Raw genomic sequence first — 24,954 nt, 5'->3', positions numbered from 1 at the left:
CGGAGAACGCGGGGCTCGGCGGCGGGACCCGCGCTGCCGGGACCCCCCCGCACGCCGCGCGCGGAGCGGCGGGGCGGGCCGAGCCGGGCCGAGGCTCCCGCGCGGCGCCGCGCGCGCGCGCTCCGGGTTCCCAGCACAACAAGAGGGGAGCGCGCACGGCCCCGAGCAGGTGGAGGCCGCTCCCGCGGGCGGGGCCAGCCCGAGGCGCTGGGGCTTCGCCTCCGAGCTCCCTCAGAGCCCGGCCGGGCCGGGCCGGGCCGGGCGGGCGTTGGCTTTGCCCCCGCCGCCCCTCCCACACCTTTCCCGGGGGCCCAATGGCCTCGTCCCGCCGGGAGGTTGGCTCCGGTCACGTGAGCCGCAGGTAACCCGAGGGAGGGGAAGGGGAGGGGGGGAAAAAAAAAAAAGCGCCCCAGCCCAGGCTGGGCTTCTGCCATGATGTCAGAGGGAGAGAAACCCGCAGCTCGCTGATCTCGCCTCGCAGTCGGCCCCGGGCAGACGGCGCTCACCGGGAGCAGGTAGGGATGCTCCCCGCGCTCGGTGTCTCCGGCACCCCCCTCCCAGCCGGCTCTTCCTCTCCTCTCGGTGTCGGGACTCCTCCTTCGCTCCTCTCCCCTTTGGTCACTTGGAGGTAGGGCGTGAGCCTCGTGGGGGTGTTTTTGTTCTTTTTTCTTTTTGTTTTGTGTGTCTTTTTTTTTTTTCCCCCTGGGTTTTTTTGTTCTTTTTTTCTTTTTGTTTTGGTTGTGTGTCTTTTTTTCTCTCTCCTCTCTCTCTCTTTTTTTGTTTTTGACCTCTGCTTTTGATTGTAGTTGTTTCCCCCTGTGGTCATGACGGCTTCGCACAGTGACTCTTTGGTGGTGTTGTTTGGGGCAACCGCTGGTGCATATGGGGCTAAACTGGGTTCGGATGAGAGGGAACTAATTCTCTTGGTGTGGCAAGTTGTGGACCTGCACAGCACGAAGGTATGGCTGCGCTCCGCGTTCCCGGGCGCGTTCCCGGGCGCGTTCCCGGCCCGGCCGCGTTCCCGGCCCGGCCGCTCGCGCCGTCCCCGCAGCCCTGCGGGGTCGGGCGGACAGGCGCCCCCACGCCCGGGGGTCGGGCACCCACCGCGTCCAGGAGGCCGTTTTTGGTCCGTTTTAAGCTGAGAAGTAACTTCTGAGGAGAGTTTGGCCGCTGCCGCCCCGGGCCCGTCCCCCCGGACATCGGCAGCTTCGTGCTGGCAGGTGGCCGGGGGCTGCCCGTGGACCCTCTGCCGCCTGTGCCGGAGAGCTTTTTAATCCATGTCTGGATAACCTTGAAGAGAATATTGACTTCCTTTGATGTTTTAGGCTAATCTGAAAACACGCTTTATATTTTTTCGTTGGTTTTTTTTCTTTTTTTTTTTTTTTTTTCTTTCTCCTAAAAGCCCTGTGGTAAAGAACCCCCTAGAGATGAAGGGCTTCGATAACACGAGCGCGGCGGTCGGATTCGGGAGCAGGCTGGGGAGACTGCCCGAGTGTTGCGTGATCTCCCCGGCGCGGTTAACGGCTCCCGCAAAAACCGGCGCAGACCGCGAAAGGCGAAACCCGGCGCGGCTTCGCCGAGGCGGCGAGCGGGGCTCTCCTGGGGGTGTGTGGGGGGGGGAGGTTTCGCTTGGTGCGGTCGAGAAACGCCGCTGCCCGTTGCGGGTGTTGCCGCGGTCATGGTACCGCACCGCCCGAGCGCGGTGTTAGAGCCGGCGCCTTCCGCCGCGCCTCACTGCTCCCGCGGCTTCTCCGCTGCTTTCAGGTGGGGACGCTGCACAAATCCCTGGTGAAAGCGGAGAGCCTGGAGCTGAGCGCCCAGTGCCGGGAGGCGAGCGGGCTGACGGCCGAGGGGCTGGGCCAGGCCGAGCCGCTGGAGCGGGTCCTGCAACAGGTGAGGGCCGGGGGGGGGCCGGGTTCGCCGGGTCCGGGGGGGGGGAGGGGGGGGGGTCCGGGTTCGCCGGCCCGGGGGGGTCCGGTTCGCCGGGCCTGGGGAAGGAGCACGCCGCGGGTCCGGCATCACGAGCGAGTCTCCGCGCTTGTCGTAAAGCTGAGCCGAAAGACACCTGAATCGCTTTAAAACGGGAGACCTGTGGTTTAGAAAGCGCCGTACGGTACCGGCGTGGCTGAGCTGATGCTCTGGTCCGTGGAAGGTCTGGCTGCTGGGTGTTCTGGTGGGTCTGCTTTTATTCCAGATTTCTGTTACCCGAGCCTTAACAGAGTAGGCCAGTGAGAGCACTGCTTCATTCAGCAGCGCTAATCAAACTTTCACGGCTCAGGTGGTGTGATTTAATCTGCAGCTTCACTGCTATAATGTCTATTAAAAAACTTGGCTTTTTCTCATTTGTTATTCTTAGCTCATTGACACCTTCAAAACGATGCTTTCAGAGGTCAGCTGTGCTTTTTTTGTATCCCTCTTTTCCAGATGAATTTAATTCGTTTAGTGGATTATAAAGTGATTGGGTTTTTTTTCTGTGATTTCTGTATTTTGCTTTTTGGCTCACTTGATACCACACTAAGACAGTAAATCTGTAAATTTGTGTGATCCTTGCTGGTCAAGAGGCCCTAAGCTACCTAAAAAAATTTAATGCAAGTAGTGTATACGTATGCAGTTCCTGGAAGTTTGCTTGCTTTCACTGTCTTTTCTATACATGAAATGTGCTCGAATGGAAAAATACAATAGTGCATTTTTGTGTAACATATAAAACTGGCTTTCCACACCTAGTCTGAATCATTTGTGGGTGTGTTTCGGCACGAAACTTGCTTAGGCAGTAGAACAGGTTCACGTTGCTGTGACTCTGGTGACACAGAGAACTTGGCGGACTAGGTCCTAACCCTGTGTGATACGGAATGGTTAAGGCTTCACTCTGCAGTATCTTTGGAAATAGAAATGTGTAACTTTTATGTGTCTTAAAATCTGTCAACATTAGCTGCAGATGGCATTTATTCTGCCGGTGCTAGTTTTGCTGCAGTCTGAGACCAAGAGGTGATTTTTTTTTTTTTTTTTTTTTCCCCCCCTGTTTTAAAGCTTCACAATAACCCCTGAGAAAGTGTGCAGCTACAGGTTTGATCTTGTCCCAGATCTTGCACTAAAGACATCTGGAACAGCTTAGCCTAGTATGCTGTTTACCTTTATAACAGACACACTTTAATTATACTCAATACTTTATGAGAGATTGTATCTTCTTGCCGTAAATTGCACTGTAGGCGGGTCTCTGCTTTAGCAAATGAAAGGAAATACTACCTTTGTGTGTAGGTGGGTAGAGACTCTTGAAAAATAACAATTTTCTTCCTTTTTCTTTGGCATATCTATGCAACTAAATAATGATTTTGCTGTTAATTGTTGGATGTCAGTTGTGATGTGGCCAGTTCCATAGTAGGTCTTCTGGAACATGCTTCACCTCATCTTGTCAGTCTTCCCCCCCCCCCCCCCCCCCCCCCCGTGTGTCCTGGCTCCGTGGGAGTTAGGAGAGAATTAATTCATCCTCCCACTTGCAAGGGGGCAAACACCAAACTTTTCTGCCTTTTTGAAGATAAGTCCTTTAAATATTTTAATTGCATCATGTATTTGAAGGACGAGTCAGGTGTCAACACCTACAGGTTGGGTTTTTTTTCCTCAGTTAAGTGTTTTGATTAGCAGCAGCACAGGTGGTTGAAGGGGTTATTTGAAAAGGGAGAGTAAAAGGAAGAAGACTGGTACCTTGATTTGAGATTGTGTTATAGAGTATGTGAAGTTAGCTTTCCACACCCTGCTTGGATGGTGGTAGACAATTTGGTGATGCAGCTGAAAGTCGCTTACTTCAGCACACATCTCAATCACGCAAATGAAAGCAAAGCCCTGCTTTTGCTTTGGCTTCCCCGCCTCTATGTTAGAGGGAAGTGAGAATTGCCAAGCACGAATCATTGTAACTTTTATCCCTGCTTCAGAGGTCTCTCACAACCTCAACCCTTCTGTGATTCGTAACTGGTAAACAGTAGCTCAGCTACTGTGGGTCTGGAGTTTTTCCACTGACCACAGATTCACTTTGCAGCGATCATGGGGTCTACCAAAAGCCTGTAATCTCTGGTTAAGTCTTTACTCTGCTGGTAACAAGGCTCTTCAACAAATGATGCATCATTTCAGTTTTACTTCATATTCTTACAGTGTTACATCTCGCGTAATTTACGACTTGGGTTTGTCTTAAGAAATATTCTAAAATAGGGTTCCCTACCGATACATCTTTGCTGTGTAATTCTAGAAAGTGAGGTTTTGAAGCACAGTGCCCCCAAATAACTAAGCTGTTTGTTGCAGTGTGTGTTCTGTACGTTTTACTGCGAGTTTTTAAATACTGTGCCTGTGCAGGGTGACAAGCATTTGACTCCACAGGTCTAAGTGTGTTTATGGGATCTGGCTATATTTTCTGATTGGTGATATGCAGTGTTTGGATAGCTACGCTTTGGGAAATAGTTACCTGAAATCATAACAGGTGTGCCCTTTGGAACCAGTCTGCTTGATGTATTTAGTTCAAAGTGGCATTAATAACTTGCCTCTTTTGTTGTACCAGTAATGGTGACCTTATAGCTGCTGACTGAGACGTGTTGTAGCTGCAGAATGCTACTGAGTGGAAAAATGTCAGGTGTTTGTTTTTTTTTTACCGAAGTAAGTAGGAGATCTCTTGTTCAAATGTGTGTTTGAATCTATCTTCAGCCTGTGATGTAAGCCTCTAAACATGCATTACCTACACCGCTTACTAAAGCGAATAGCGTCCTGTGTAGCGTCCTGTGTTTCCTCCTGCGTTACTGGGACATCCTTGCTAGGTTTCATTGTTCAGATCCTCGAATCACAGGACTGGCTTATTTAGCATGTTATTTATAATTTTCTAAATAAATGCTAGAGCTTTATGGTTTCCCAGTTTCCAGGCTTTGAAGGGAGAAAATTATTTTCAGGTTGCTCTCCGAAACCTCGCAGGAATTGAAGTTTTCTTTTAAGAGCAAAACAAAAATGAACTTTGCCTTTCTCTCAGCCCCATTACTCTGTCATCAGAAAGCTGTCATCTTCTTGTGCTTTTCTGATTCTAGCCATGGGGGTTCTAAGTTAAAGATTGCATACTAAGTTGAAAGCATTGTGGATTTCTTAATCTTTACCATACAGAAAACCTGGCTGAATCAGCATGACTTGCCTTAAGCCATGTTACTTTCCTCTTGCAAGGTGATATTTGCATGTCTCCCTGACAAAGGATAAGTCTAAGAAGAGCTAATAATTTTGGAGAGCTGTCTGCAGTATTTAACTGTAATTACTATCTTACTTTGAACGATATACATAAGAAGGGAGAAGTTCTCATGAGAGCTGGGTCTGCTTTTGGATCTGTTGGAAGGATCCAAATTTCATCTATGGATTGATATTTAAGTATTAAAAAAATATTTGAAAGACTAGGCTAGTCTTGCTGGTCTTTCATCACATTGTATGTCAAATCCAATACATCGATGGTAGATTTGATTAATATTCTTAAACACAGAAAGACAAAGCTGGGCATTTTTTTCCCACTCCACACAAATTGAAATTACTCAGGGCTTGCCACTTCCTCAGGTGATAGCAGATTACCAGTTCTCTAAAGCATGTTTGGATGCCTGTTGATCTTCCGTCTGAGCTGCAGGTGCAATTTATTTTCTCACACATCAACAAATTCAGCAAGAAGCAAGCTGGTTAGATGAGCATTTGGAAACAAATGGGATGGGGGGAGAGGCGGAAGAACAAGTGAATTCCTCTAACCTGATAAACCGGTTACAACTTTTTTTTTTTTTTTAAGAGAAACTTGTTCTGCAGCCTCTGCTTCTCAACGTGCTAGCAGAAAGTTTTATTGGCTCACTTGCCAGCTGTCACACCTTCATTTTGGAGAAATGATTTTTTTTACTGTTTTTGTTTTAATACACCTTTGAACCTTCAGCCTGCAGAAGAAAGCCTGAAAATGCAGAGTGGGTTTTATCTGGCTTTGTGGTGTTTGTGTGGGTTTTTTTTGGTGTGTGTTTTTTTTTTTTTTTTTTTGAGTCTTGTGGTTGGTCTTCCAACTTCAGCTTATGTGGTGACCGCATCACCTCTAACAGGGTCTGTATTTTGGAATGTTTGCTGGGTCTGAGTCCTGAAGTTTTGGAGCAGGTGTTTGGCAAACCATTGGCAAGTGTTCATGACCAGGATGTTCTCTCCACAACATGTACTTAAGGTGTAGTTTCACAAGATTTGGCTTCAGCAGTGGAGCCAGCTTCTTGCTTGCCCCTGCACCGTACTTTGCCACGTTTTTGTTGCGTCAGTGAAACTCTTTGTGAAGTTGCGGTGTAAACAGGATCGCTGGAATGAGCAGTTAGGGTGGGAACTTCTCAGCTGCTTTGCTGTCCGAGCTCACGTCCTGTGAAACTACACCCTTTGGTTGTATTTTCATGATCTGACATGTTTGATGGCGATACCAGCTCAAGGTGTTTCTGCCCCCGCATCATGTTGTCAAGCTGCAGTTGCATGAAAACTTTTTAGTGGCACCTTTGGCTTCGGTAGGTACTGCTGCGTGGTCCTCCCTCACCTGCATTCTGGCAATACAGAAGCTTTTGGGGCTGCGTATGAAACTGGAGCAGGGCACCAGTTTGGAGTTAAAGGCAGTTCTGGTGTGCAGCGGTTCTGTGTGAATGTGCAGTCTGGCAGATCAAGTAGTTCTGGTGAGGGCAGCCGTAGCAGCAAAGTGTGGACGAGCGGTGTGGGTGAAAGGAGAGGAAGGTTTTAAGGCAGGCTGGCCGCCGAGCAGTTTGTGTTGTGGAACTGTTGTCTGGGCTTGGTGTCAGCAGCAAGCGGTGAGGATATCCCGACAGACACGAGGTGCCCTTCAGGCTGTCAGGGCAGGTAAGCGATAAACTCCTGCTCTTAGGGGAGGGCTGAGTGTGCTGTGTGCGTGTAGCCTTACGAGGGCTTCTTACTACATTAACATCTAATAGCTCCCTATTTCCATTGATAAACTTCGATGGGCATTGGTTAAATCACGTTTGATGCCTCACATTGGGATATAGGTAGTCTTTGTTGTGGGGAAGTGAGGATGTGTGAATTCTTCCTGTAGCTGCAGGCTGTTACAGCGTGGAATTTCTTTTTTTTAGCAATGAAGATGGATGGCTAACTCTTTGTTTCAGAATTCTGGTTGTAATTCTGTTGTTTGATGGTGTAGGTGGACTATTTTTCCCTTTACAAATCCTCTGTGCTGCCCAGCTCCCACTACGTTATTACTGAAACACTCGAATCTGTTCCCTCAAAACCAGAGAAGAGTTAATAGCAGAAGCAATTCCTCTGTTACATATATAATATATATACATGAATATACATATGTAGATCATGTGAATGGATTTGTTATTGGCAGCATTTATGTTCCATTAGGTTTTGTGGAAAAGCAATAACCTTAGCTTGTCTGAAGGCTGCAATACTTTCATCTGAATTCCTCAAGTATTCCCCTAAACCTCACTTTGTTCCTATATTTACATTCATTTCACTTTAGAATGAACAGAGAGTTAGATAAAGGAATTTGTCTAAAGCTGCATATTCTTTTCTTTGTAAGCATAAAAATGTGGTAGTCTTGGCTAGTAGGGCTGTCTTCTCGTAAAATTGGAAGCGGCAATATTCGTAAGAAGTGAGCAATTCAGCCCAGGGGTTTGAGGATGAGCTCCAGTAGACTTTTTATGATAGTGGATGCTGCTGCTTGTTCTGCTGAAGTTAAACAGTAACACTGAATCTCTTACCAAGTCTGGGTGGATTAGTATATATGGAAAAATAAACTTTACTATGACCTGTCCAGGGCAGCTTGAAACGTCTGTCTTCGCACAGTGCGATGTTGTGCAGTGTTTGAAAACTGTGTCACTAGCACATTTGGATGGTTTAACAGCTATAATATTGTATCTGAATACTAGAATTTCTCTTGAAATTGTACTTGCAGCTTTTTTAAAAGTCATTGGAAGACAGTAAAACACAGGGTAGAAGCCTTTTAGCACAGATTCCCGGATTACGTGATCCTCAAAGACTTTGAACTTCTTTCGTCTAACTTGCTGTAAGTAGCTACTGAAAAAGTCACTGGAAATGTGTTAATGAACTATTGTCAGGGTTTTCAAAAGTGGCTGAGGAATAATAAATGAGGAATAAAGTGTTTGTATTCTAACATTTTGACAATAACTGTATATGCAGTGCTTCTGTCAGTTCTTACATGTTGACATGGAAGCAGCTTAGAGAACTTTTGTGGATGCTCTGGATTGTCTGCAAACCTCCGCTGTTTTCCTCTGGTAGCATTTTCTCTGGTTCTTGTCACGGCTTTTGAAAGGCTTGCAGCAGTTCTTGCATCTGTGTGTTGGTTTACTTGGATTTTTTTTTTCCTTTTTTTTAAGTTATATGGGGAAGGTCTTGGGTAGCTAAGCGCTGCCAAACGAGGGCAGCAGCTCTGTCGACATGTTGCAGCACTTCTTTGCTGAACAGTTAGGTTTAAGAGTGACGCATAGATGCTGCAACTGATATTGCTAGCAAAGCAGTGTTGTGGCCAAAACTAGACATGCTGATGGAGATTTTTTTTAAGCAACATAATGTCAGCCCTGTCTTATTTTATAATTTCTATGGTTAAAATCGGAAATGTTATGTCTCTTAATTAAAAACATAAACAGTAATTCTCCCTCTTTCTTCCATTCATGTCTTTGCCATCTCCTGCCTGGAAAAAGCTGTCTGTCTCTGGAAGAGCTTTGTTTTTTCCTCATAATAGTTGCTGCTTTGCATAAAAACTGCAGAGATAACATGTTGTTTTCCTTTGTGATCAATTTCTGTTAGCTACCACCTTATTTCAAGAAAGGAGGAAAATATTGATACTCTGAAAGGCAACTTCACGTGTATGTCCCAAGAAGGTACTGAATCAGAAGTCACGTTTGCTCTCTAAACCATTTTTTAGTGCTTTGCTCTGATAAATCTGTGCTGATGTTCTTTAAACTGTTCCTAACTTACTCTGGCATACTGCTGTACAGTAACCTCTGTTCTTGCTTTGTTTGTAAGCAGCTGCTTAATAATCCATCCCTCGGTCATTAAGTCCACATGCTGTGAAGGTAGATGTGACATATAAGAAATATTACTCAAAAGGTATTGGGAGTTGAATTTAAAGTGCTCACTGCTTGTGATGAGTGACAAAACAAATGAAAAAACCAACCGTGCTGCTTCTCCCGAACTTCTATCTAAAAATATTTTAGTTTTTCTTTCCCCATACCACCTTACTTCTGTAGACCTGAAGTGGGCAGAGAGGGGCAAAAAGTGTTGAGAAAGGGGTATTTTGTTAGCACTAAAATATTGGAAAGGAACTTAATTTTGAGATTAAGAAACAGTTGTATTGTGTTTTGCAAAAACTTGGCTCCTGCGATGATTTGGATGCCTGTTACCTTAAAAGAAAAGGTTCTGTTATGAGAGCTCTAGAGCAATTGCTGGATTGTGTTATCATTCTTACTGAATTGAAATCAAAACTTAATTAGTGGTGTTGCCATTCTCTGGCTCTGATTCTAGAGAAATTTAAGCATGTACTTTAACATTATAATGAATTGTGTAGATGTTGGCAGTGTGTGAAATTTAACGTCTTCACAGAAACTATGGCGGAATTGCTTTCCTGATAAATAATTCTGTTGCAGTGAATTGCACCACGAGTAAAGTAGAGTTACAGTATGCAACTTAGAAAACGAAAGTGCAAAAACCACTGTGGATGTTTTGCTTTGTAAATAAATCATACTGTAGCTGTGTAGCTGAAATCCTGAAAGTCAATTTAGGAGTCTTTTGTAGCTGAAGGGACACAGAGCAGTGTATAACACATCAAAACTCTTGCATCAAGTAACTGTTGGATTGGAGGGGGATGCATGAAATGGAACAAGTGGAAAATGTGTGGCAGTCACAAGAATATGACTCTGACAGAGTTTTGGGGTTTGCTTGATTGATTACTTGAGGGTATTAGCCAATGTTATTTCTTACAGTGGAACTGAACTGTTACAGGATGAACTCTTTCTTATTGTAAAGCATGGGAAATGGCACCATGTAAATATGAAGTGCAGGAGAGAACTGCTGCCTTTGTGGTACGCTAAAAGAAAATACCAATCAGCCCCCTCTTCCTATAAACCTCAGGCGCTGAGAATTTATCACGAGGAGCTGTGTGACTTGCTTTGTATTCCAGACAGCTCCTGTCAAGTCTTTTCAGTCTTAATGAACTCACTTTGGAAATAGGAAGCTGTCTGAAGGAGAGGATGTAGCTCTGTAAGAGGAAGAGAGGTCTAAACAATGTCACCATTAATGTCCTTGTTCTGTATTGGGCAGATCCGAATCCCTTGGAACGCGAAGTGTAAATTCTGAGTTTACTCAGTTAGGAACTGCTAGAATTGTAGAGATAATAATTTCTTAATCTCATTTTTCCTTTTATGAAGCGTAATCAATTCCTGATGCATGGGGTTGCTGCCCTAATCTGCGACTGTAATATTTCAGAGAGTAAAGGCAAGCTGGTTTAGGGATCTACTTCCACTTCCTCGTTATGTTTTTATGGAAGCTTGTTGAGCAAGAAAGGGAGAACTCCCCATTTCTGAAGCACGGTAGAGTAAAAAAAAATTTTGACTTTTTTTTTCCCTAGTATTTGTAAGGACTTGAGCAAGAATCACTTGAATTCTTATATAAGCAGTGATACTTCATGGATCTCAAGGCTGTTATTCGGGGAAGTCCATGCCTATGATGTTCTTACAGTATGAGTTTAAAGGAGAGGCACGAGTATGAGAGAACCTTGAATGAAACTGAGTTGTGGAGAACAGATATGTCTTCTTTCTTTTTATGACTCCTTTTTACTTTTCTTGGATATTACTACAAAACCTAAAAGCAACCCAATAGAAAAAAATGCTGTAATTTTGTAGGTTTTTGCTATTCTCCTACAACTGATTAAGCCTGCACTACAAACAATGAGGTAGTGTTGAGTAAATAAAACAGTACCATGCATTACAGTCAATAGAGCCAGTGCTAAAGATCACATTGCTAACGAAAGTTTGTCCTTCAGACAGAGGTAAGTGGGACTGGGGGAGGTGTAGAGCACTCTGAGAGAAAACTTGTGCTTAAATCAAGACTTTAGGAAACATTGCAGTCATGGCATTAATTAAAACCTAGAGTTTGGAAAGTATGTTCCACCTTGTCTTTCAGGCTGCAATGACTTGCTCTGTCGGTTGAGCTGATAGCAAGCAGCGTGTGAGGAGTGTGAGGCACCACTGTAATCCTTGAAATGTAGGTAAAAGGTTGACAGAGTATGGATTTTTTTTTTTTACGTTGGTAACATTCAGAGTTTTATTTGGCTTAAAGACAGACTCATGAATAAGCTATGCTAATAAATGCCAAGGTATTCTGCAAAATAATGCATCTTTTTGCATAATTTTGTTGGTTTTGATAGCTAGTGGCCTCTTTCGTACAGGTTAATTTAAAGGTGAAAACGTATTTCAGTAAGTGTTTCCTTATTCAGCAATTTTCTGACACATAATATGGTAGTAAAATAAGTCCAGAAACTGTGAAATTCTTATGTTGCTGGACTGGGGTGCTTTGTCTTGCACAAGGCTGACTTCAAGTAGCTTGTTTGTGGATTATTCTGCATACTTCAACACTCTCATTAAAACAGATTGTGCTTTTGAAGATAAGAGCTGTGACCTGATTGGTGTGACATTTAGATGGCCTGAACCATGGTCTTGCCTTTTATGCTTAATGCATTACCTGAATTAGATGCTGTAGATACCGTAGCTGGAAAGCATGCAAATAATCTGATGTTGCAGACTTCCACCTAAGAAATAATTAATCAAAAATGGGCATAAAATGCTCAACTGGCATGGCTTGGACAGATCTCTGTATTGGCAGAAGGTTAGATTTTTGCATTCTTTCCTAGGAAGAATTAATACTTTTAGTTAGCTGTTGTTTACTTTGTCACACGAAGACCCAGGCCCAATTCAAATGAACCAAAGAAAGAAGTAATGTGGGGGTTTCACCCTGAAGACAGTTGATCACAGTCCTGAATCACAGTGGTCTGTTTTCGATGTTCTACAAACTGTCACTGGACAGACAAGGCATGACAACTGGTGCTCCATTTCTGTATTTCATGTTTCATATTCTACCTGTTGCTGGACCGTGCTAAACACACCTATTTTTATGTAGAAAATCAGTTGGAGGCTACCCACACCTGAGCTTAAAAGTTTCCAGTCCCTCTGTGTAATTCTGAAGGACTATGATGAATTTTAAAGTACTTTTGTATGTTTTGTTGAACGAAAGGATGTGATAAACTTGAAGAGTACCTTCCGTTTTTCTCCCTTGAACTCTTGCAGTCGTTGTGATACGTAGGCTGTGTGTCTCCCTGACTTGGGAGCTCTGTGGTCACCTGTGTGACGACAACGAGGAGGAGGATGGGGGCGTATTACTTCCTGGAATTCCAGCTTCCCAGCAAAGGAAAAGATCAAAGTGGTTATCTTAAACATTTTAAAATACTTCTACATTTAAAAATATATTTCTGTGTTTTTTGACTACCTCTTCTTTTGATGATTTCTGGTGTTTGGAGTTTTATGGCAGAACCCCAAGCATAGGATAGTTGAGACCTTAACCGTGTTACCTTGGTTAGCTCATGCTGTGGGTGGAAAAGAACTCGTTTCTTTCTCTGAGAAAGGCAACCGCATGAATCTGTGTCCATACAGACCCCCAGTGGAGATGAAACTGTTTTGGAACAGCAGCAGAAGCAGCAGGACACGTGGTACCTGCTTTGCTGCTGTTGGACCTCAGTTCAGGAAAGAATACAAAATGACGAGAAGATTAGCAGGCAGTAAGAAGCAACATAATATACTTGAGGAGAAGATGGTCTACGGTGCTTGGAGCTCGGTGCCACATGCTGCATCTCACTGAGACAGAGGAGAGCAAACCTGCTCTTACACTTGCGAATTCCAAGGCTGGGTGGGAACTCTGGTTTTGGGCAATACGTACATGTCTGGCGCTCTCGAGTAGGTTTATGGCAGCGGTTGTGCCTGATCACTCGTGCAGTTATTTCATCCAGTTTATAGTACCTCAAGAGGCAGAAGGTGATATGCAACTTGACTGGTCATACTGAGCACAGTTATATTGTCTGTGGCATGCTGGACATGAAAACCATGCTTTTGCCCAGGCTAGTCTTCAGTCACTAAATAATCTGGGGCATTAGTGTTCGGTAGAGCAAAATTGCCTTCCTCTTAATAGGAAAAATCAAAGTGGCAATACTGGTTTTGAGCATTTCTAGTAAGTGGACCTGGGCTGCCTCTGTCATCTTCTGCAAGATTCCCCTGCAAAGAAATAAAACCGAGGGGCAATTTCTTTTTCGTATTTGTGTCTGCATTTGTGTCTGAATACAGTAACTTTTCCGATTTTGCTAGAAGGGGAAAAAAAAGTTAGCTGCAGTTTGTGGCTGCACTGTGGCTTACACTTTTTTTTCTCTTTTTCCATACAGCAGTTTCAGTACAAGGTCACCACGTATCCATTATCAGCCATGTGGAGTAGCAGTTAACAGATGAACAAAGGCAAGGGCTTACTATAAGATTCTCTGTTTAAAAAGTTACCTAGCACAATGAAGGGTTATCATACTTGTAAATACTGCTGAAATACAGTCTGTGCACCTCCCAGTAGTATTGACATGCTTTAAATTCCTCCATTGCATGGATAAGGCTGACGTTATCACCAGGGTTTGAAAAGAGAAGGAACAGAAAACTGCCCGTGGAGAGAGTATTGCAAATAAATGTGAAACCCTCATGGGTGTAGGGTCTGAGGCACAAAGTCCAGGGAAAGTACTTCCCAAAGCTGACATGTCATGGTATGTTGTGTGTGTTCAAACTTTGTACACCAAACCCATATTTTACTACGCTTGAGATTTCTCACGCTGTGTTAGAGCCTTTGAGTCTTAAGGGATCGGTGTTGCTGGATGTTTGTTTTTCAGTGGTGCTCCAGTCTTGCTTATGTTTTGGTGGCAGAAAAGTTCTGTTAATCAAATTTGGATGCATCTTACCTCTTGATTTCTTCCCCTTCCCCCCCACCCCAGACAACACATCCTTCCCCACACCCCCCTGCCAGATGTGTACGCTATGGCGGCACTGATGTGATAATCTTTAGTATAGCTGCAGAGTAGGCAAAACAGAGAGAGAGTCCAAAGAGATCAGAGAATCGCATAGTAGCTGAGGTTGGAAGGGACCTGCAGATGTCATCTAGTCCAACCCCTGAAAGCAGGGGCAGCTAGAGGTGGCTGCCAAGGACTGTGTCCAGGTGGGTCTTGAGTATCTCCAAGGATGGAAGCTCTGCAACTTCTGGGCAGTCTGTTTCAGTGTTTAACCACTGGAGCTCTCCTTTCAGGAGAGCAGCACCTGCAACTATATAATGGGTTTTGGGTGTTCTCTGGCAGTAAATTGTAGAGGTCTTCCTGTAAAATCAGGCTATGAGGCAAGAACCTCAATATCTTTGCCTGTTGAAGCAGAACTTCGGAGTAGAGGAACTTCAGAGAGAACATTTTGGGAGATGGTCATTTGTTTTCCATGCTTCTCTTACCTGAAAGAAGACAGATCGTTGTTGTATGCTGTGTGCTACAAGTGAAGAATGCCCACACCAAAGGCCTAAAAGACGGTCTAAAGCTCTAATGTAGTGAATTACAGTAATGTCCAATAAGTACTGCTGGTTTTTTTAACACAAGTAAGACTGGATATCGTGCATGGTTGTAAACAGCGTGGCTTTAGTCAAAGCACACGTGATGTTCATTGCAAAGTGGTAGTATATATGATGTTGCTATGTGAAGTATGTGGTCTCATTGCTAGGAGAGCTGCAATTAGAAAAGTTTAACGTCGATTTTTCAGTGGACAGTTCACGTATGGCAAAGTGTGAGAGTAGGAGGAGAGCGAACTCTGATGCTTCTGGGTTGAAAAAGTAGTGCGTTATGTGGTTGCTACTTAAGTTGTTTCTACAACATAAACCACCTCTATATATATGTGTGAGTGTACAGATCTTATAGTATTATTGATTTGTTCTGGTAAGTTCTGTTTGACAGTCTGTCTGATAGACTGTGAGCTGTAGTTCTCAAACTTCAGTATGCTAATAAAATGTCATTAGCTTCAAGACTTAAAAGAAAATAGTGGATTGAAATTTAGAAATAATTCTGTAGGTTAAGAAAGTCTGTATTGTGAGATGTGCAAACATGAAAGTTCAGCTGATCTGATGAGATTTTTAATGTCATAATTTGTGTCACTGTATCTAATTCTTTACACAAACATGCATGTGTACACAGAGATACATGTATCTGTAAACTAGAGCTGCCTGCCTGTAATGCTTTCTGTGCTGCCCTCCACCTTTTTTTCTAATAATTTATTACTGGAGGAAATCTCTTATGTAGGTAAAATAATTTGCAAAAGAGATCGAAAATAGATCTCTAGCTTCTGCTTCGCATGGAGGTGTGTGCTGATCAGAGTGGAAATTTGTTCTTGATTTCTTAAAATGAATATGGAAAAAAAAAAGAAGACATATAGCTAATTTTCCAGGTTTGAGCAAAAGAGATGTAATCAGTTCAAATTTATGTGCCTCAGATAAAAAGAAGTTTCAGTCTATTACCTGTGGAGTGTATTTTCACTTTCTCTAGGCCAGTTATCTGTTAGTAATATATGTTCTTTAAGCTCAAGGGAATATACTGGAATGTATGAGCCTAGGTGAGCCAAAATAACTTTTCTTCTACATTATTCCTGAAAGTTTTAGTTTTAATAATGACTAAAAGATGTCACTCCTGAAGAAGTTTGTTTTGTTTTTTTTTTTTTTGTTTGCAAAAGACTGATCTAGAACGCTAAGCCTGTTCAAATTATTTTGTCAGGCTTTATCCCAAATAAGTATCATCTGTCTTGCACCTGAAGTTTTGGCTGGACTAGGTGTGATTTGTCCTCCCACCTACATCTATAAAGATGGCATAGAAGTCAAAATGAGCATTTTGTGATATGCTAATTTGGCAGAAACTTGATAATGTATTCATGTGTAATCACCAAAATATTATCTCTGGGCAATTTAGTGACATGCCTGTCAGTACCACTGACTTGAAACCAGGTTCCCACACCACGAGGACCATCCTTTGTGCAGAGGATATTGATAAATCTGGTAACTCACCTTTCCACTTGGGAATAGATGCGTGTCTGGGTTAAGCGTGGGCTACAAGCTAGGCTGCTTTCTGGATTTTTATGTTATGCTTTAGTGTAACATTCCAGACCTGGTTAAATTGTGAGGACACCTGTAATTCTGAAGCTTTGTGAAGAATTGTATGTCTTGTCTGGTGCAGTTACCTGTGGTGGGTCAGGAGGGCTAAAAGAAGCAAAACAGAGAAACTTTGTGCATTGCTAAAGGAAAGGATCCCATTTTGAAGACACCCTAGGAGCTGATGAGTAAAAAGCAGCCACGTTTTCTGTTATTTCTCAGAGGTGAATTAGAGAGAATCCCCCCGAGTATCCTGGTGCTCTAGAAATGGTTCAGATGGCAGCATGGGTGCATTCTGCAACTGAGTTATCTCAGTATTTCATTGCCGTGCCAGGCCTCTGTGTCTGTGCTTTCCTCAAGGAGGAGAACTATTTTTAGTGAGGGAAATGAGAATATCTGAATAGCCAGAGATTGATTTTAGTGCTTTGCACATCAGATTAATGAAGAACCTCCTTGCTTCTCTAAGATCCGCGGCTTTGTTCAGTTAAGGCAACACGAAGGGGCCCGTGTTGTTTCAGCCACTTGGGATTCATTTGCAGAGAACACAGCAGCTTGTGCTGGCTTCCATCCAGCTTTGCTGCTGGCGAAACACGTCTCTTCGCTCACTTTGTACTCTCAGGTACATGACCAAAATCCTGTTTAGCCAGTTTTTCAAGCTGGTGATCAAACTCTGTCCTTCCCTCTCACCACCTTTTCTCGAAGAACTATTTTAGGGTTTGTTGGAGGTAAATGTACAGAGCAGCTTGTTTGATTCTTCCTCTTCTCTCGGTTCAGTTTTTAATCTCAGCATTGAATTATCGAACATATTCCTTTAAATATGGAATGATTCATCAGAGCTCTGCTGGAGAGACTGATCTAGTGGAATAAGCAGTAGAGGGTGGAAGGTCATGACAATGCACTGTGGAGAGGAGGGCTGGCGCAAGATGCGCGCGGTGGTAATTAACACGCTGTGTAACTCTGTTGCTGTGAGGCCAGTAGATTAACAGGGGAGACGCAGGGTGTCAGAGCTTGGTGGAGGAAGTCTGAAGGTGGGGCAGCTTTGCATGCGAAAGTGGGGGAGCGCTACAGCGGGCAGCACGAAGGTGAGTGGCAGGAGGTAAATATTAGTGGAGTGAAGGAGACGTGGATGGAATTTATGAAATAACAGAGTTGTGGACGGGTTGCTCAACATGTGAGGCGGAGAAATGTCGTGTAAATCTGGCAATGGTCTGAACTTGTCCTTAGCTTGCTATATTTGGGTGTGTGCTGGTTCAAGGTTGTTTTTCAAGGTGATGCCTGAAATTCATAGTGGAAAAAAGGAGGCTGAAGATGGCTTTTTCTCAGTGTGGCTTTGTAAACACATCTGCACTAGTTGCTTTAACTTCTTTTGATGCTTGTGATAGGCTGTATCTGTTGCTTGAAAGACTTAAAGGTCCAGTGTAATCCGTAGTAACAAGAGCTGGTCCACAGCTGTGCTTTTTGGACCTAACCTTTCCAGAATTTGGAGACATCTGATGCCAATGAAAGAAGCCGGTTCCAGCTGATCTCCAATCTCTGCCATTCCTCTGTGGCAGTATTACGCTTGCTGTTTTGCCCTGTGCTGTTCTCCTGGGTGACTCTTCCCATTCGCTTGCTGCTGCCTCATTCCTCTCCTCAGTTAACCCATGAGGTAGCCAAGCTGTTTCGCGAAGGAGGGATGGCTTGGCTCTGGACTCTGCTTCCCATGCTCCTTTGGCCTGCTTCTGGAGCAGTACCCCCCGGTGTTTCACAAAGTCAATGAAGTTGCCTAAATCAGCACTCGGCAAGGCTTGCCAACCTGGTGGCGTTTTATCGAAGGCACTCGGAGCTGCTAGCCTCTGGTAAGAAAAGCAGAGAATTGTTCTGACCTGTCGGCTGTCCTGTCGGAAAGGAGTTTGCAATGCTGAGTGGTGTCGCTGACATCTAGTAAATATGCAGTGCAAAAACTTGGGCTTGGTTAAAATCAGAAACAAATGCTGCCTCTCCTGCCTTCTTTAAACCTAAATACACTTGGAATATTGGGCTTATCGGTGTCCTTATGCAATATTTCACTCTTCTTGATGTCTTCTCACCAGGGGCTTCTGAAAATAGCTGTGTTGTGTATCTGCCTTTTCGTCTGTATGTTGCGTGGGAAACACCATCTGAAAAAAAGTAGTATTTCAGTGCAACAGGCTTGATTTCTACCAACTTCACTTACACTGTTTGGCCTGAGCATTTCCTCCCTTGTCCAAACATTTTTCTCCTTTTGTTTTCTAACTTCATGAAGACGCTTTGAACTACAGTTCTTAGGTTTTATTTGTAAAGCAGGAGGCTGCATATACTTGCTACTTCCCTTAAATTGTGTGTTGGATTTCTTCTTGTATCTGATCAAAATAGCTCCGTAATTGCACTCTTTCTATGAGCTCTTGTGCATCTTCAGGAGTAGAGGGTACAAAGTTGAAGGTTTAGGGAGTGTTTATTACTGTTTATCAGTAAGACTCTGCTTCCTTTTGGCAAGAATCCCTGTACACCTTCTGGAGGCTAATTCCTATCACCAGTTGCAGTCCCCTTTCACAAATATTTGCTCTTTACTGTGCCCAGAAGTTAAAACAGAAAGTAAGAAGTGCTGTGTTTAGTAAGAAGGCAATTCTCCTCATGTCTGTTATTGTGGTGAGAATATTTGTTGTTGGTCTATGACTGTGGCAGTCCCCAGAGCTGCGTCTCAGAAGTGGTTCCTTTTGAGTCCTCTGGAATTTTCATCTTTTTTTCTGGTGTTTATACATCAGCTGAAGTATTTTTAACACTCTCCATTCTCAATTTTCTGACTTTAAATCATCCTTAAACAATTACTTGTGTTATAGCCTCAGGTTCTTCAAGAATTCAGCTTGTAGTAGGAACACAACCTGGACCGGCAATCGGGAAGAATCTGGCTTTCTGAATTTGCAAGAGTTTGGGTTGTTTGTTTGTTGTTTGTTTTTTTTTTTTTTTTTTTTTTGAGGGGGTGGGGGATGATTTTTGTGTTTTGGTAGTGTGCAAAGAAATGTGTTGTAAAGGGTTTTTTTGGAGGTGTATTTCAGCCTTTTTAAAGTTTCTAGTATCTTCTGTTTGATATTAAATAACTGAATTTTATAGATATATTTATATCTGTATACGTATATCTGCAAATTAAACAACTTGCACAAGATGCTGATGTAAGTGCCTCTCCTTACCCAGCTCTGCCCCTCAGTCCTCTGTCTTTATGTGTAGTAGCCACTATACAGCATTTCTGAACTCGGAATGGTAGTGCAACGCCAGTTAGCTGTCCAAGCCTGGAAGAGGCTCTGAATTGGATTTGAGCAGTTGCTGTGAAATAAATCCCGGGTAATCGTGTCTCTGCTCCTACTCAGTCATGTTCAATCCATGATTTCTCCTTATGGAGCCTTGTGTTTTGGATGCAGATGCTGCAGCAGTTGTTGGCGCAGTGAATAATGTGTAGCTGTGGGGTCAGGTCATTCAGTGTCACCTTCCCCCAGCAGAGACTGTGCCTGTGGGAAGTGTCATGTCTGGTGATGATAAAACAAACCAACACTCCCCCCCCCCCCCCCGGTTAAAAGACAGCGTAAATATATTGTCTGAGGTTCAAGTCAACTTGTAATTTGCTTTGGAGGAGGCTGATTTGGAGTTGTAAGCTATTGCTGAGAGCAGTGGGTGGGTACTGCATCACTGCATTGCTTTGTGAGGTAATGCTTTCCTGGGAGGGAGTAGCATTGAGAGGGAAGCTTAGAATAATTACATCTGTCCCCTTGAAAGTTAGTTAACAAGCTACTATTTACTGATTTGATGCATGTAGGAACCATAATACATTAGTTGACTGTTATGAGTAAGGAATTTAACACTAGTGTGGAGTGGCTGGAAACTGTTGTGTGAGAATGGAAAATAACATTGAACAAGACAGGTGGAGCCCTTTCCTCGTGAGAAACAGCCTGTTGGGGTGATCAGTCCTGCAGGTAGGGGATAATTTTGTTTTATCTAGTGTTCATAACGCTGTATCTCTACCTAGAACTTTCATTGGCTTGGATCTGACTTGATTATAATTTCACTTTTGGAGGTATTAGACCTCAGTTTGTCTGGCTTTTCTTAGCATGTTACTTTTGAAACATTAGTAAATCCTGATGGGTGTCTTTTATCTTTCTAATGTTCAAATAAAAAAAAAAAAAATTAAAGACATAACTGAAGTCAAATGTGCCATAGGTGAAGAAAGGCTATTGCAGAATCAGTCTTGTGATTGATCTAGAAAGGTTTTCTTTCTTTCAAATATTTCATAGCTTTTATTGTAGTCAGTTCAGATTTTTAACATTACCGTTATAATATCATGACCTTTCATGTGAACTCATAATTGTGCCATATTGTCCTAATTTTTCTTTTTACCATACTACTGGTGTTCTTATTTTCTATTCTGCAAATGCATATAGTTTGTTTGCCTACTTTTGTCAGGAGCTCACGTCTGTTTTCCATCATGTTTTTTTCAAAAGCTATTACAAGGTGCTGAATTATTTTATCTTCTTTTTTTTTAAAAAAAAAAAGTGCTCATTTTATGGAATTACCTGTATCAGTACAATGAAATGTATCACTTTATTTTTCAGTTTAGTCAGCTGGTATCCAGTGATTTGAAAGTACTTGGAAGGAGCTCTTACACACTCTGCAGTGATGGCCAGTTACTCATTCGACAAGTCCTCCACCCAGAAACATCCAAGAAGGTATGGGATCAGAACTGATGCAGAAGGGTACTAGTGTGGTTTAAGGGCATCAGAGAAAATAACTTACGTGAGTTTGAGATGAGCAACACAGCTCAACCTCGGGAACCAGAGTGTTCCAAAAATATTTAAGATGATTCCCTCTGTGTCTCAACCCTGTGTAGCGGAGTAGTTCTTGGCACTTGCTCTTGGTAGTCAGCTGCAGTACTTGAGGACTCCCAGATGAGCATAATGAAGAGGAGAATTAGGACAGACTGGAAACAGACAGGAGCAATACAAGTACTTTGAATTCTGTGACTTAAGACTTGGAAGTAAAGGTATAGGCCTAACCTCAGCAGAGGTGATGGAGAACTATTGCTTTGTTTAGGCTTGAGTTAAACCACGGGTTCTGTGCAGAGGCATGGGTTTCAACCGAGATCTGAAATTGGTAGGAACTGTGTGTCATTGTCCTGTAGAGAGCAAACATGCAGGCAGTGACTTGCCCTGGAGAATGGCAGTGGTTCTCCATCTGCATTTATTCACTGGGAAATTGTGCTACAGCTTATTGGGTGCTCCCCCACAAAGCAGCAGTTTCCACTCCAGGTTCCTGCAAGGGCTTGGAGCAGGCTGTCCTGCGCAGGGAGGAGAACCTTACCACTGCAGGGTGGTGGCACTTGAGTTAGCCTGCTTGGCAGGGTCTGCAGGAGCCTGGCAGGAATGGGAGCCCCTGGCATGGAAGGGGTTGACTGATCAGTTGTACTTTTTTTTCCTCTATATAAGTGTATTGGCTTGTGCCGAGTTTCTACAAATACTTGTTTGGCAGTTGTGTTGTATTAAAACATAACGCTGTGACTTTTTATGAAAAGCGCATGTTTATGTGGGAATGAAGCAAGCAAGGAAACAGGAATGACATTTAACATTCAAATGTGATGATACCTTTTTTTTTTTTTACTTCATGCTATCCTGCAGTATGGATTACGGGTAATTCTTTGTACTTCTCTCTTGAAACAAATGGACGAAAACAAAACAAACACTGTAATGTTGTGGAAGAAATAATTGTCCATACCAGAGCAAGGAATGGATCTGATCAAGTGTTGAGTTTCTTAATACTGTGTTTCTTTCTCCTTTTTATTTTTTTTCTTCTTCAATAATTTTTCATTTGCAGAAGTTTATTTCACCCTGCACATTAAATGTTAGTAAGCCTCAGACCTGAGCTGCTGTTATTCTAGCATTCGAAGGAGTATTACCTTGTGATGTTACCTTTTCTTAGTTTTTTATTTACAAAGGTGGATGCTGTTTAGTTAGACCAAAGTCAAACTTTTACGTAGTAAAACAGTTGGAGAGTGTGAGAGAGAAAATAGTAAATTAGACCAGAATTATTTGGTTTATTTCTTGAAGAAATAAGCAGCCCTTCGCTCAGACAGTAGCTTAACTGTTTGTTTAGCAATGTTATATAATTGAAATTCTTATCCAATACACAACAGTAATGAATAAATATCTTTAACTTGCTGGAAGATATTTTGTACGCTGTAACAATATTTATTTAAACTTCATTATCATGTTTTGGTGCAACTTAGCTTTTCAGTGTAGCCACAAAAAGGAAAATACAGTATCCTAAATGGGAGTATTTATGGAACAGAAAAACCTAGATTTTTTTTTTTTATTTTTTTATTCTTCCCCAGCGGTCTTCCCTAGCCATTTTGCACAGGTCTGCTCTCGGAAGCTATTTGGGTTTGCTCATCTAGAGATCTAGTCCTGTAAGGCTATGGAATTTGAACTGTGTTACAAAGGAACTAAACTGGTCTGTCATAAACAAGCTGATGACGTGCAACTATGTGGCTTTTGAGACTGCCTAATTCAGTCGAAAAGTATTAATTGGAATTTAAAGGAATGGTGTGTACAAAACAAACTATTTGCCTTCCTTGTAGAACTTCGTGCTGTCAGACTGCTTCTATTCCTTTTATGATCTGCGCAAAGAATTTCATACTTGCTACCCTAGTTCAGCCGCTGTGAAAGATCAGACTATCAAGAGCATGGCAGAATGTATCCTTTTGCTACAGCTTTTACATCAGAATCAACGTCGCTTCTTTATGTTTCATCTCTGTGATCGTTACAGGTTTTAGTTGTATAAACTGAGACATGGGTTTGAGAAACTCACAGGTAAAATGGGAGGAATGTTTGCTGACCTGTTTGTTGGAGGGGTGGCTCTGCTTGTGATTTTTTTTTTTTTTTTTCAATTTCAGTCTGACAGTGGGTTCTAAACTATGTTTAGTAAATCCACTAAAGAGAAACATCTCTTGCATTGATACTTGATCTTAAAGGAAAAGCCTAGCTACCAGTGGGCCTTTTCAGCACCGGTTGGCCTGCAAGCTTCTACTGTTTGCAGATAGTAATAGTTCTCTTATATAGCCCCGAATGAACCGAATTTAAAATAAAAACTAATTAAAAAAAACCCCAAACGCCCCCCTTCCCCAACACCCTACATCTACATATTAGGAGGATTTTTGTGGCTCAGCTGAATGTGGTTAAAGTTCAGTCATGTTTGAAGTGACAGTAACTTATTCTGCTTTTTTTTTTTTTAAACTGTTATCACACAAATGAGGTAAGCTATCAATAGTTTTCAGACTGTTGACCGTCAAAGTGAATATTAACCAGTTTATGAGCAGATTAACAAATGTCTAATGGTCATGTGTCCCCGCTAAGACCAGTAAATTTGATTACCAGTTCTGTGTTAATATCAGGCAAGCCTGATGACTTGTTTACAAAGGATTGTGCAAGTCTGTTATTTTCTATAATCACCTGTTTAGATTTAGGCTTAGAGACAGATGAAACAGAGGAGGACTTCGGTGTGTGGCAAGTGAAAACCATGGTGGCTATCATTTTCAGCATGCTTTCGGAAAGTTGTAGTAAGTGACCTACTTATCCAGAATGCTGAAATCCTCCCTTTTCTGTAATGGTTGGCAGTGGTACTGTCATTCTCGAGTAGTCTCGGACCCTGGTTATATTTAAACTTCCTGTTTTGTTGCAGATCACATATTTACTGAGCCTGAAACTGTGAAATACAAGTATGAAACAGGTCCTTGGTAAGTGCACTTGTCCGACTGTTTGCAATAAAAGATGAGTTTTGTCCGCAGCAGGGAAAGCTTGTGACTGTTTCCCCGTGGTCCTGGGGAAGTGGGTTGTTCCTGAGAGCAGGAGCAGTGCGTTCAGCAGTGTGGGGTAGACAGGCTGTCGCTGGCACGCTGAACGCTGTACTGCGGTCAGTCTCGTTAAAGTCGCTGCGGGTTGAACGCTCTTTGTTCTCCAGCTGCTGGTTTGCGTGGCATCAAGGCTGGCTTATCTTACCCAGCGATGAGGAAATATTTGTGAACTTTTCCTAAGTCAACAGGGGCAATGGCTGGTGCACCCTATACTGCACGATGCTTCTGAAGAGCGGTCTGGTACGCTGGCATATTGGGTTTAGGGAGAGAAGGAACAGAACGGTTCTTTGTTTTCAAATACCTTGCGGTAATGGGAGAATGAAAGATATTCAGCATAAGTAGTATGTATTCATATTTAGGACTGCCTTGTAATCTATGTTGGATTGTTAGATCTTTCAAATAAAATTAATCCAATTCGTTATTACTTCACCTTGAGACATTCTTACTACTTTTTTTTTAAGGAACTGCAATGTGGTGACAATATAGTGCATCTTAGGCATTGCATATGTAAAAGAATAATCCCAGCTATCTTTCCTTTCTTTATTGAAGTGAGTAACGGAATTAGAGGAGTCTCAACAGCAGATATGCTCCTGATTTACAAGTGAAATTAGTTGCAAATTGAAATTCGGTAAGATAATGGAAAACTTAGATTAAAGCTTACTTTGGCTTCCCCTTTTTTTTTTTTCTTTTTTTCCTCCTTTCTGTGCAGTAGCAAATCTGAAGCAGTGGACAGTGAGACAGTAATACGTGCCAGAGGTTTGCCATGGCAGTCTTCAGACCAAGATATTGCTCGATTTTTCAAAGGACTCAACATTGCCAAGTAA

At 42.8% G+C, this 24,954-nt stretch overlaps 1 protein-coding gene across 2 annotated transcripts in view; it reads left to right on the top strand.

Annotated features, from left to right (window-relative positions):
- The first annotated feature begins 394 nt into the window (after positions 1-394).
- ESRP2 (epithelial splicing regulatory protein 2) overlaps positions 395-24,954 on the top strand; it is a 47,859-nt gene continuing 23,299 nt past the window's right edge. Inside the window, exons 1-8 of one of the 2 annotated variants that reach the window (XM_075433302.1) lie at positions 395-515; positions 807-959; positions 1,765-1,893; positions 20,841-20,954; positions 22,859-22,973; positions 23,738-23,836; positions 23,959-24,013; positions 24,840-24,950. In XM_075433302.1, coding sequence (XP_075289417.1) covers positions 825-959; positions 1,765-1,893; positions 20,841-20,954; positions 22,859-22,973; positions 23,738-23,836; positions 23,959-24,013; positions 24,840-24,950 — 758 coding nt within the window. In that variant the 5' untranslated portion in view covers positions 395-515; positions 807-824. The remainder of the gene's footprint in view (positions 516-806; positions 960-1,764; positions 1,894-20,840; positions 20,955-22,858; positions 22,974-23,737; positions 23,837-23,958; positions 24,014-24,839; positions 24,951-24,954) is intronic. The other variant, XM_075433303.1, reaches the window with a different exon arrangement.

This window comes from Opisthocomus hoazin, chromosome 12, assembly GCF_030867145.1.
Source record: "Opisthocomus hoazin isolate bOpiHoa1 chromosome 12, bOpiHoa1.hap1, whole genome shotgun sequence".
In the NCBI taxonomy this organism is placed as follows: Eukaryota; Metazoa; Chordata; class Aves; order Opisthocomiformes; family Opisthocomidae; genus Opisthocomus; species Opisthocomus hoazin.
Note: the sequence above shows the minus strand (reverse complement) of the source record. Positions and strands in the feature narration are given on the sequence as shown.